The following is a 14,280-nucleotide window of genomic DNA, read 5'->3' on the forward strand; positions in this document are numbered from 1 at the left end:
ATTTCTAGTTTTATTGTTTTGAGTCCTCTCCGTCTTTTTCTTGATTAGTCTGGCTAATGGTTTATCAATTTTGTTTATCTTCTCAAAGAACCAGTTTTTAGTTTTATTGATCTTTGCGATTGTTTTCTTTGTTTCTATTTCATTTATTTTTGCTCTGATCTTTATGACTTCTTTCCTTCTGCTAACTTTGGGTTTTGTTTGTTCTTCTTTCTCTAGCTCCTTTAGGTGTAAGGTTAGACTGTTTACTTGAGATATTTCTTGTTTCTTGAGGTAGGCTTTATAGCTATAAACTTCCCTCTTAGAACTGCTTTTGCTGCATCCCATAGGTTTTCGATTGTCGTGTTTTCATTGTCATTTGTCTCTAGGTATTTTTTGATTTCCTGTTTGATTTCTTCAGTGATCTCTTGGTTGTTCAGTAACGTATTGTTTAGCCTCCATGTGTTTCTGTTTTTTACGTTTTTTTCCCTGTAATTCATTTCTCATCTCATAGTGCTTGATATGATTTCAATTTTCCTAAATTTACTGAGGCTTGATTTGTGACCCAAGATGTGATCTATCCTGGAGAATGTTCCATGCGCACTTGAGAAGAAAGTGTAATCTGCTGTTTTGGATGGAATGTCCTATAAATATTAATTAAATCTGTCTGGTCTATTGTGTCATTTAAAGCTTCTGTTTCCTTATTTATTTTTATTTTGGATGATCTGTCCATTGGTTTAACTGAGGTGTTAAAGTCCCCCACTACTATTGTGTTACTGTCAATTTCCTCTTTTATAGCTGTTAGCAGTTGCCTTATGTATTGAGGTGCTCCTATGTTGGGTGCATAAATATTTACAATTGTTATATCTTCTTCTTGGATTGATCCCTTGATCATTATGTAGTGTCCTTCCTTGTCTCTTGTAACATTCTCTATTTTAAAGTCTATTTTATGTGGTATGAGTATAGCTACTCCAGCTTTCTTTTGATTTCCATTTGCATGGAATATCTTTTTCCATCCTCTCACTTTCAGTCTGTATGTGTCCCTAGGTCTGAAGTGGGTCTCTTGTAAACAGCATATATATGGTTCTTGTTTTTGTATCCATTCAGCAAGCCTGTGTCTTTTGGTTGGAGCATTTAATCCATTCACGTTTAAGGTAATTATCGATATGTATGTTCCTATGACCATTTTCTTAATTGTGTTGGGTTTGTTTTTTTTGTTTGTTTGTTTTTTTGCGGTACGTGGGCCTCTCACTGTTGTGGCCTCTCCCGTTGCGGAGCACAGGCTCTGGACGCGCAGGCTCAGCGGCCATGGCTCACGGGCCCAGCCGCTCTGCGGCATGTGGGATCTTCCCAGACCGGGGCACGAACCCGTGTCCCCTGCATCGGCAGGCGGACCCTCCACCACTGCGCCACCAGGGAAGCCCTTTGGGTTTGTTTTTGTAGATCCTTTTTTTCTCTTGTGTTTCCCACTTAGAGAAGTTCCTTTAGCATTTGTTATAGAGTTGGTTTGGTGGTGCTGAATTCTCTTAGCTTTTGCTTGTCTGTAAAGCTTTTGATTTCTCCATCGAATCTGAGTGAGATCCTTGCTGGGTAGAGTAATCTTGGTTGTAGGTTCTTCCCTTTCATCACTGTAAGTATATCATGCCACTCCCTTCTGGCTTGTAGAGTTTCTGCTGAGAAATCAGCTGTTAACCTTATGGGAGTTCCCTTGTATGTTATTTTTCGTTTTTCCCTTGCTGCTTTCAGTAATCTTTCCTTGTTTTAATTTTTGCTAATTTGATTACTATGTGTCTCGGCATGTTTCTCCTTGGGTTTATCCTGCCTGGGACTGTCTGCGCTTCCTGGACTTGGGTGGCTATTTCCTTTCCCATGTTAGGGAAGTTTTCGACTATAATCTCTTCAGATATTTTCTCGGGTCCTTTGTCTCTCTCTTCTCTTTCTGGGACACTTATAATGCGAATGTTGTTGTGTTTAATGTTGTCCCAGAGGTCTCTTAGGCTGTCTTCATTTCTTTTCATTCTTTTTTCTTTATTCTGTTCTGCAGCAGTGAATTCCACCATTCTGTCTTCCAGGTCACTTATCTGTTCTTCTGCCTCAGTTATTCTACTATTGATTCCTTCTAGTGTAGTTTTCATTTCAGTTGTTGTATTGTTCATCTCTGTTTGTTTGTTCTTTAATTCTTCTAGGTCTTTGTTAAACATTTCTTGCATCTTCTCGATCTTTGCCTCCATTCTTTTTCCGAGGTCCTGGACCATCTTCACTATCATTATTCTGAATTCTCTTACTGGAAGGTTGCCTATCTCCACTTCATTTAGTTGTTTTTGGGGGGTTTTATCTTGTTCCTTCATCTGGTACATAGCCTTCTACCTTTTCATCTTGTCTATCTTTCTGTGAATGTGGTTTTTGTTCCATAGGCTGCAGGACTGTAGTTCTTATTGCTTCTGCTCTCTGCCCTCTGGTGTATGAGGCTACCTAAGAGGCTTGTGTAAGTTTCCTGATGGGAGGGACTGGTGGTGGGTAGAGCTGACTGTTGCTCTGGTGGGCAGAGCTCAGTAAAACTTTAATCTGCTTGTCTGCTGATGGGTGGGGCTGGGTTCCCTACCTGTTGATTGTTTTGCCTGAGGCAACCCAACACTGGAGCCTACCTGGGCTCTTTGGTGGGGCTAATGACACTCTGGGAGGGCTCTCGCTAAGGAGTACTTCCCAGAACCTCCACTGCCAGCGTCTCCGTCCCCACGGTGAGCCACAGCTCCCCCCACCCCCCACTGCCTCTGCAGGAGACCCTCCAACAGTAGCAAGTAGGTCTGGTTCAGTTTCCCCTGGGGTCACTGCTCCTTCACCTGGGTCCCGATGCACACACTACTTTGTGTGTGCCCTCCAAGAGTGGAATCTCTGTTTCCCCCAGTCCTGTCGAAGTCCTGCAATCAATTCCCACAAGGCTTCAACGTCTGATTCTCTAGGAATTCCTCCTCCTGTTGCCGGACGCCCAGGTTGGGAAGCCTGACTTGGGGCTCGGAACCTTCTCTCCAGTAGGTGGACTTCTGTGTTATAAGTGTTCTCCAGTCTGTGAGTCACCCACCCAGCAGTTACGGGATTTGATTTTACTGTGATTGTGCCCCTCCTACCATCTCATTGTGGCCTCTTCTTTGTCTTTGGATGTGGGGTATCTATTTTGGTGAGTTCCAGTGTCTTCCTGTCGATGATTGTCCAGCAGCTAGTTGTGATTTTGGTGTTCTCCCAAGAGGGAGTGAGAGCACGTCCTTCTACTCCGCCATCTTGGTTCCTCCCTCCTCCTCCTTTCACTTTCTTAATCATGTCTTTTGATGTACAGAAGTTTTATATTTTGATGATTCCCAATTTATTTATTTCTATCATTGCTTATATTTTTTGTGTCTTGTAAGAATCCACTGCCAAATCCAAGGTCACGAAGATTTATTCCTATGTTTTCTTCTAAGGTTTTTATAGTTATGGCTCTCACAGTTAGCTCTTAGATCCATTTTTAGTTGATTTTTGCATATGGTATGAAGTAAGGGTCCAACTTCATTCTTTTACATGTGGATCCAGTTATCCCAGAACCATTTATGGAAGAGACTATTATTTCACCATTGAATAGTCTTGGCAACCTTTTGAAAATTATTCATACATGCATGGGTTTATTTCTGGACTTTCAAGTCTATTCCATTGATCTATGTATCTGTCCTTATGCCAGTACCACACTGTTTTGATTGCTATAACTTTTAATAATCAGAAATCAGAAAGTATGAATCCTCCTACTTATTTCTTTTTCAACATTGTTTTGACTGTTCTGAATCCCTTGCAATTCCATATGAATTTTAGGATCAACTTATCCATTTCTGCAAAAACTTCTGTTTCTTTCTCATGTAAGTAAATTATATTTTTTGAAGGAACAAATGACAGTTTTATCTTTCCTTCTTATTTTTATACTTCCCATTTCCTTTTATTATATTGCTTTTAAGCATTACAGCCATAGTGGGTGTCTTGTCATGCTCGTAGTCTTAAATGGAACTCTTGTAAACTTTCTCCACAAGTTTAATATTTTCCATAGCTTTAGGAAATAAAATATTTATGAAGTTAAGAAACTTTATTCCTTGTTACTAAGAATTATTATATGATTTTATTAAATGCATTTTCTACATTTATGGAAATAATTGTATAGTTTTTTGCCCTTAGTATTCTGATATGATGAATTACATTAATAGATACTTTTGATGTTGAACCATCTTTTTAATCCTGTGATAAACCTTACCTAATCATGAATTTTTTAAAAAGTCAAATTGGTTTTGATTATCCAAAATTATATTTAATATTTTAAAATTAAATGGCTCTATATTTTCTTGTACTGTTCTCACCAGATTTTGGAATCAAGGTCACACTAAGCTCATCAAATGAGCTGGTTTTCATTCTTTTTCTGTTTTTTGGAATAATTTGTCTAACATAGGAATTAATGGTTTTGAATATTTATTAAAACTCCCTTGTAACATTACCTGGGCCCTGGGCTTCTTCCAAGAGGATTTTTTAAACTATCCTATCAGTTTCTGTGATACATTTCTTAAATCAAGATCTATTTCAAGGGCCCATCTGTAGCTGCCTATGGTATTTTTGCAGATTATATTTTGCAGATTTTGAGTTCAGTAAAAATATAAATAAAGTTACACTGATGAATATTCTTTACAATTTCAGGATATTATAGAGCAGCTACTAAAAATAATGCAAGAGGATTTCACCAGAATAAATCTGGTGATAAATGTAATTCACCATAGTAACAGAATAAAAGATGATGCTTCACTAGATTCAGAAAAACATTGGAAAACATTTAATACCTAATCATGTTAAAATTGTGAACTTCAAATGGAAATGAATGTCCTCAGTATGATAAAATCAGGCCATCTGCAAAAAGCCTACAGCTACACTTAATGCAAAGTATTGAATACTTTCCCTTCAAGAGGGGGAACAAGGCAGGGATCCCCACTCTTACCATGCCTATTAAACATTGTACTGGAAGTACTAGCCATTATAATAAGGCAAGAAAGAGAAATAAAAGATATAGAGGATGAGAAGAAAGAAGAATAACTCTATTTGTCAGTGACATGACATGTACATAGAAAATTCTAAGAAATCTATACAGAGTTACTTGAACTAATAAGTGAATTTAGAAAGGTTGCAAAATACAAAATCAGTATATAAATATCAACTGTATTTTTATTTTATTTATTTTATTTTTATTTGTTTTATATTTATTATATACTAGTAATAGTCAACTGGAAATGGAATTTTTAAATTCTATTTACTTAGCAACCAAAATAAAATACTTAGAATAAGTTTTTGGAAATATATACAAGCCCACTGTATATCCAGTATAATGGTTAAAATTAAAAAGACTGACAATACCATAGGTTGGCAAGGATGTGGAGCAGTTTGAACTTCAAACTATATACTTCAAACTATAAAAATTGCTGACAAAAATTAATATTGGATTGAAAAACTCAAAATTCAGTTTGCTCTAAATTGATCTATAGATTCAGTGCCGTCCCAATTAAAACGCCATCAGGCTTTTTTGGTAGATATTAACAAATAGGTTCCAAAATTTATGTGGAAATGCAAGCAAAGGATTATTATATCTAAAACAATATTGAAAAAGAACAAAGTTGAAAGATTTACACTATCTGATTTGAAGGTTTGCTATAATGCTATGCTATATACTCATGCTGTACTATGTATAATCAAGACAATGTCATACTTTCATAAGGATAGATATATAGATCAGTAAAAAAGAATGCAGCACCTAGAAGTAACCTTACACCTGTGCAGTTACTTGATTTTCTTTTTTTTTTTTTTTTTTTTTACAAGAAGCTCTAAGGTAATAGCTTGGAATTTTGGTGATGTGGGTTTGGGAGAAAAGTGAAAAAAAATGAATTTCAGTCTATGGGTGTCGGTATTCATGGGAGTCATCTTAAGAAATGTGCACTTACTGAAAGAGAACTCCATACTAGGATTTCTTTTCCTTGAGGTTTATGTTAATCAATCACCTGGATAAGTGGTAATCAGAATATTGCTTCTAAAATACTGTTTCTATAGAGCATGACTATTAGTTAACTGAAAACTCCTTTTTTTCCACACATACACACACACACAGACACAGACACACACACACACACACACACAATTTTATTTTTACAAGAGATAAACTGACACCAAGCATTGTAAATGGATGACCGCAACAATGATTGCAATTACCAAACACGAAACACACTCATACTATGTCATGATATTGACATTCAGTCCAGTAATTCTCCACTGTAACGGCTCGTTTACTTTCCAGTGAAAATTGATTGGTATATTTTTTGCTTCTGAGTCCTTGTGGGATTTTTTTCTTCTTTTTATTCAAACAGAAAGTCACAAAAATTATAATCATCCTCATCAGTTCACTCAGTCCCATGTAATTAATTTTTTTTCATCTTGATCTTTTGTTAGCACTTTTATGAATTCATCAGTTTTCCATTAGAGTTCTGAAAATGCTTATTCATTCAGTTCAGCAGTATAGTCAGTTACCAAAAACCTGTACTTGTCAGAGTCTTTTCCATGAATTCCTTGAAGATGAAACCCTTTTATAGGAACATTTTTGCAAAAGCATCAGAGTACACCCAGAACTGTCTGTAAATGACAAAAGACTTAAAAATGACCACGGTTAAAGATTTGATGAAAGTTGATAATAATGCAGTTGACAAGGAAATTTAGTTATTTCTGAGATATACATTTTAAAGTAATAACTAGAATTATGAATTATAACATTATACCAGAACATATAAGATTTTTAGAAATTTCATGTAATGTCTGAAACATTTATATTAACATATTTCCATACAAATAACCCAAAGAAAGTTTAGTATTAGTTGTTTTTTTGTTTGTTTGTACTGCAGGTTCTTATCAGTCATCAATTGTATACACATCAGTGTATACATGTCACTTGATTTTCTAAAAAGCATGAAATCAGGGGAGAAAGGAAAGTCATTTCTGCACATTGTGCTTGAACAACTAAATACCAACATGGGGAAAAAATACATATGACACCTACTTCACACACCATATACAAACATCAATTCAAGATGCATCACAGACCTAAATGTAAATGCTAAAACTATGAAGCTTTTACAAGAAAACATGAGAATATCCTTGTGACTTGCATGTAGGCAAAGGTTTCTCAAAGACAGGACACAGAAACAATAATCATAAAAGAAAAAAAACTATAAATTCAAATTTATCTAAATGTAAAACTTCTATTAAACTTCACTGTTAAAGTGAAAAGCCACAGGCTGTCAGAAAATAGTCACAAAAATTCACAAAAACGCATCTATGTAGGGGATTAGTATCCATGAAATATAAAGGCTTCTACAACTGAAAAATGAGAAGGCAGACCAATGAAAAATGAGCCAAAGATTTGAATATTTTTCAAAAGAAGATACAAGAATGACCACAAGCACATAGAAAAGTGATCAACATCATGAGCTGAGAAGGAAGTGTACGTTCAAACCACAATGAAATACCACTGTATACCCAGTATAATGGTTAAAATTAAAAAGACTGACAATACCATAGGTTGGCAAGGATGTGGAGCAGTTTGAACTCTCATACATCATTGGAGGGAACAGAAAATGATAGAGCACTGGAGAAAACCTTTTGGGAGTTTTTTAATCAAACTAATCATATACTTTCCCTATAACATAGCAGTTACAGTCCTCTGTGTATACCCAAGAGAAGTGAAAGCATGTCCACAAAAAGGCTTATACAAGAATATTAATAGCAACTCTATTTGAAGGCCCCCAAACTGGAAATAGCCCAGCTGTCTGTGAGTAAGAAAATATATAAATGAACTGTGATGTATTCCTTATATGGAATACTGCTCAGCAATAAAAAGGAACATGAATAAATCTCAAACATGTTAAATGAAAGAAGCCTCACACAAAAGAGTTCATTACTGTATGACTCCATTTATCTGAGATCCTAGAAGAGTTACAACTAATCTGTGATGGAAATAAAAAATTAACACTGTTTGCCACTGGGTTCAAGAATGACTGGAAGGAGGTATGAGGGAACTTTCTGGAGTGAAGGTAACGTTCTGTATATAAGTTGGGGCCACACAGGTTTATGCATCTTTGAGAATTTATCAGGTGATACACTTAAGATTTGTGCATTTCGTTGTAAGTTTTGCCTCAAAAAAGGAAAAAGGAGATCTGAACAAATATGGAACTCTAGTTAATGACAAGCCTACTGAAATATTTAGGGACAGTGTACTAATGTTTATGATTTACTTTGAAATGCATCGGAAAATGTAAATGAATTGAAGGATTGATAGCTGGATGAGATATGTGGTAAAGCAAGTCAGTGAACTGTTGATATATGGATGTTTGGTGCAGTATTCTTTCAGCTTTCTCTGTGTTTGAAAATTTTCATGATAAAATGTTGAAAGTGTCTCAGGAGATGAAACCAGAGCATCTTTTTTCAGTAGAATGCATTGATTTTTTGGTTTATGAAGCAGAGGCTATATAACATAGTAGAGCTAGAACTGGTTCAAATCCAAGATCCTTGACTTACTAGCTGTAAAATCTTGGGCTCTTACTGAATGATCTGTGCCTCAGTTTCCTCTAAAGTAATCAAAATCACAGTCATAGGGTTATTAAGATGAGTGGATGGATGGATGGATGGTTGATACTTGGATTAGTTCTTACCACGTATTAAGCTCCATATGTGTCAGTTACTAGCCAAGCATAATTGAAATACATACACTTAATTTAAGAAGCAAGTGTTTTCCTTGATTCTGCTTTAAATTTTCAAATTTCACCTTTTAAAATATTTTATAGTTGAGATGAGATCAACAGCAGTTCTGGTAGAGGCATGATGAGGGAGGGGAATAAGAGGAAAGTGGGGGAATGGACGGATGGAGAAATGAAAAGGACTGAGTTTTATGCATTTCAATAACCAGGTCACCATGTACTTGATTAGCCTTTTTCTTTAAGCTTTTTTTTTTTTAAGTGTGTTGCACATGGTTTTTTTTTTACACACTAAAAACCACTCAGTTTTATTAATTAACATATAATAAGTTCACACATACTGTAAATAAAGTACATGTTTTCTGTATGTTCTACGGGAAATAGATGCATTGCATAAAACCTGTATTAATGTCTATAGATTGACCTAGAAGCTGAGATGGTGAGCACTGTAGCTGGCATTGGAATTCAAGGTACAGATAAAGAAGGTGGAGCTAAAGGAGAAGAACAGCCCATTAGCTCTCCTTGGGATATAGTTTTTGGAAGGTCAGGTATGTAAACTTTTGATATTAAATATAAGTAAATTTTGTTAAGTAGAAGTTTTAAGATATTATGGGAACATTCATTTTTGACTAATTCTTTTACTAGTTATTTTATGCTTTTATACCAATGACTTGGGATTTGTTAATTGCATAAAAACAAAGCCAACGGTAATATATAGAAGATAGAGTAAATATATCATTATATATTACATGTAACATTACATACATATTATATTTTATACACAAGATAGGGTATGTATTTCTCTAATGTTAAAGAATTTCATCTTAGTTGCAGCTTCCAATTAAGATAGTTCTGAATATTCTGAAGTTGGACAGACTATAGTTTCAGAATTTCAAAAGATTATTCACACACTATACTGTTTAACAATGTCCTTTTTATTTACTGTCGTGTAAAAAATCAAGAAATGAGAGGGTTTTTTTAGATTATCAATAAAATTTTTATTTAATTATTATAGCTTCTTTTGAGTAGTTAAAAAAAACTATATACAATGGAATATTACTCAGCCATAAAAAAGAATGAAATCTTGCCGTTTGTGACAACATGAATGGACCTAGAGGGTGAGAAAGACAAATACTGTATAATTTCACTTATATGTGGAATCTAAAAACAAATGAGCAAACATAACAAAACAGAAAGAGAGTCATAGATACAACGAACAAGGAAGGGGATGGTGGGGATGAGTGAAATAGGTGAGGAAAATTGAGGCACAAATTTCCAGTTACAAAAGAAATGAGTCACAGGAATGCAGTGTGCAACATGAGGAATATAGTCAATAATAATATAATATCTTTGGTAACTAGACTTACGGTGATCATTCTGCAATGTATAGAAATATCAAATCACTACGTTGTGTACCAGGAGCTATCATAGAGTTGTAGTCGATTATACTTCAAAAAACAAACAAACGTATAGAGAAAGACATCAGATTTGTGGTCACCAGAGGCAGGGGTGGGGGATTTGGATGAAGGTGGTCAAAAAGTACAAAATTCCAGTTATAAGATACATAAGAAGTAGGGCTATAATGTACAACATGATTAATATAACTAACAGTGCTGTATGTGTGTATGAAAGTTGTTAAGATGAGTAAATCCTAAGAGTTCTCATCATAAGGAAAAAAATTTTTTCTCTTCTTTTTTAATCTATATGAGGTGATGGATATTCACTAAACTTAATGTAATTATTTCATGATGTATATAAGTCAAATCATTATGTTGTACATCTTAAACTTATACAGTGCTATATATGTCAATTATATAAATAAAACTGGAAGAAAAAGTTAAGATTAAAAAATAAAACTTAATTTAAAAAGTAAAAACTTTATCCTACTGAATTACTTAGAAAATTGAAAATGAGATTTGCCTTATTTTTACAATCTTTGTTACCTATATATTACTTGACTAAAAGATAATCCAGGAGCGCTAGTACTCTCATTTTTCACTGGCCCTCAGCGTTGCTGACATGGTTATCCTACATGTTTAAAAACAGAGTAATGAAGAAAGAAATTTAGTAGAATATATTGAAAATGGAACTTGGAGCTAAATGGTTTGTATGATTTTAATATATTTATAGAGTGACTTAAGCACCATCTTAGTTGGATGATTTTACATTTGAGATAATTTTTTTATGATGCCAATTTGGTTATAATTCAAAGACCTTAATTTTTTCATTGTGATTAACTTTTTTTAAAGCTTTTAATATTTATAAAGTAACTGAATGAACTTCTGGTACTACCTGCACTTAATATATGTAACTTAGGTATTTTGTGTAAGTCATTTTTGAAAAGTCCATTTTGGGAATTTGGTGCCCTAATAATGACGAGTTGTTTTAGTGGCTCAGAGTGGGGAGGGGTTGAGAAGGTAGAGGGAGCAGTGTGTCTCAAGAGCAGTCAATAAGGGGATATATTATATGTAGAGATTTTAAAAACAATAAGAAAACCAACTACACCTCGATCTTCTTTTTATCACCGTGCACCAGCAATTCTAAATAATTTCAGGGTTGAAAATACTCATCCCCATCAGGACTTAACCGGACTTGCCTCTCTGCTTTTGGTACACACCTGAGCTATTTGAACATAATCTTATAGATGGAAAAACAGTCTGAAATATATCTGTTAGTAAAATAGTCAAAGTGGATGAGAACTGTTATTTTGGTATGTTATTACCTTCCCTCAAGGGAAAAAAAAATTCTCTTAATATGTAAGGCCCCAGTGATTTATAGTTAATAGTCCATATAGCAATTCAGTTATTGATATTTATATTTTACATCTTACAGCCTGTATTTACTGTCTATCAGTAATTGCCACAGTAAAGCTTCATAAGAAATCATCCCCAAACTCATGTAAACCTGAACCTTTATTTCTCACTTACATACAGGGTTGGGGTTCAGTTGATCAAGGCTGAGCTTGGGCTTGGTTCCAGACTGTTTTTTGGGTCCAGATCTCCATTTGTTTCTACTTTTTCTTGAGCCAGTAGCTGACTGAGGTATATTCTTTCGGCAAAAGGCAGGAGCACAGGAGAGTAAGCCCAGTTACACACATTTAAAGCCTTTGCTCATGTTGTATCTGCTTACCTACTGTCATTAAAGCAAGTCACGTAACTAAGCTCAAAGTTATGGGGCAGGGATATGCACTTTGCCTACAGTGAGGCAATGACAAGGGTGTGGTTGTATTATTACCACAGAGGAATAAAGACTTGAGACCAGTAATTCAGTCTGTTACATATTTCAGAATATACATTGCTTAAAAACAGGGTGTACTTTACTGGATGCTTTACTAAGTTGGATTTATTTAATAACGTACTTACATATTTTTATAGGCTAAAAATTTTTCAGTCATACTTTATGGCATGGAATTTCTGGTTGTTTATCTCATATTGAGAGTGTACCCAAATTGCTTTCCAAGAAAAATATTGGCTCTGTTGACAAGTACTCCCTCAGCTTCCAACTGGAGTGATGTGCTGAGGCTTGTGTCTTTATTAAGCTCAGCTTTTAGAAAAGGAAGTGAATCCTACCTTAGCTCAATAGATCATTAAAAGCATATGGTTCCACATTTAACTTACAGTTTAAATTAGCTTCACTCCAGGTACTTGGCAAGAGGAGTAATCTTGAATGCACTTAAATAAGCTCAACACCTTTCAAAATGCTAAGAGAAAATGGTTTTCAAGTACTGTATGAAGGACCTATAATCACAATGACTACAAGAGTTTTTAACCTTGAGTTATATACTCAAGGCATTCATGGTTAGATTTTGTGAAGTACTTAAATTTCCCAGAAATTCTATTTAAGGTTTGGGGGAGTTGGTCAGATTCTCATCAGTTTCGAAGTGGTGTGTTACCCCAAAACATTTTAAGAGCCACTGCTTTAAATCACTCTGAAGTCTAATCCTGGATTAATGCATTATTGTCAGAGTATGGGGAAATTGGATCATAGAATAATTGCTCTCCTTACAATTGTTTTTACTTAACTGTATTTTGACATCATGTCATTCATTTAAAAATATATTAACACATCAACATATCTTACATTCATTTATATATGTATATGTTTCATGTTATATATTTCATCAAAACACAGTCCTGTGGGACTTCTGAACTGTTTTTACTATAAGGGTTTGCTGCTAATTTCAGTTATTATGTTATAAATAACCTGTCTGATTATCTACTAGAGAATTTTTCTGTGTTATAGATAATTATGTTTTTTTCTAAGTATCAAGTTTGTTTTTAAGCTCCTGGATAATTTGAATATCATAACTGATTGTGTTTGCTTTGTTATATTGATTCCTAGGAAACTTAGAGACAGGTTTGTCTCTAGCAAAGTGTAACGGAAACATGACATTCATTTTTTTTTTTAACACCTTTATTGGGGTATAATTGCTTTACAATGTTGTGTTAGTTTCTGCTTTATAACAAAGTGAATCAGTTATACATATACATATGTTCCCATATCTCTTCCCTCTTGCGTCTCCCTCCCTCCCACCCTCCCTATCCCACCCCTCCAGGCGGTCACAAAGCACCGAGCTGATATCCCTGTGCTATGCGGCTGCTTCCCACTAGCTATCTACCTTGTTTGGTAGTGTATATATGTCCATGCCTCTCCCTCGCTTTGTCACAGCTCACCCTTCCCCCTCCCCATATCCTCAAGTCTGTTCTCCAGTAGGTCTGTGTCTTTATTCCTGTCTTAACCCTAGGTTCTTCATGACTTTTTTTTTCTTAGATTCCATACATATGTGTTAGCATACGGTATTTGTCTTTCTCTGACTTATTTCACTCTGTATGACAGACTCTAGGTCTATCCACCTCATTACAAATAGCTCAATTTCGTTTCTTTTTATGGCTGAGTAATATTCCATTGTATATATGTGCCACATCTTCTTTATCCATTCATCCGATGATGGGCACTTAGGTTGTTTCCATCTCTGGGCTGACATTCATATTTTAATATTACTTGGCTGCATCTTTCTTTTCTACTCTATTTACCTATTGCTTCAATTTTCTTATTTTAAATTTATTTATCTTACTAGGGTTTATTTCCTTGTAAACTACCTGAATACTTTGTGAAATAAAAGTAGAAGTAAATAATCCAGTAGAATAATTTATTTTTATTTATTTATTTTTTGCTGTACTCAGGCCTCTCACTGCTGTGGCCTCTCCCGCTATGGAGCACAGACTCCAGACGCGCAGGCTCAGCGGCTATGGCTCACGGGCCCAGCCGCTCCGTGGCATGTGGGATCTTCCCGGACCGGGGCACGAACCCGTGTCCCCTGCATTGGCAGGCGGACTGTCAACCACTGTGCCATCAGGGAAGCCCCAGTAGAATAATTTACTGAACTGATTGGGTATGATAATTGATCCATATGGAAGAAAAAAAATCTGTTAATCATAAAACTAAAAATGCTTTAAGGACTATAAGTGTACATTTATAGAATGTACTTTTTTTTTTTTTTTTTTTTTTTTTTTTTTTT

General features: G+C 35.1%; 1 protein-coding gene across 1 annotated transcript in view; it reads left to right on the forward strand.

Moving 5' to 3' along the window:
- Nucleotides 1-14,280, forward strand: part of NHLRC2 (NHL repeat containing 2) — a 59,617-nt gene that overhangs the window by 25,106 nt on the left and 20,231 nt on the right. Inside the window, exon 5 of the mRNA XM_027112657.1 lies at nucleotides 9,181-9,310. Coding sequence (XP_026968458.1) covers nucleotides 9,181-9,310 — 130 coding nt within the window. The remainder of the gene's footprint in view (nucleotides 1-9,180; nucleotides 9,311-14,280) is intronic.

Source organism: Aethalodelphis obliquidens, unplaced genomic scaffold, assembly GCF_003676395.1.
Source record: "Aethalodelphis obliquidens isolate GAN/ISIS:26980383/991018 unplaced genomic scaffold, ASM367639v1 scaffold11, whole genome shotgun sequence".
NCBI classification, from domain to species: Eukaryota; Metazoa; Chordata; class Mammalia; order Artiodactyla; family Delphinidae; genus Aethalodelphis; species Aethalodelphis obliquidens.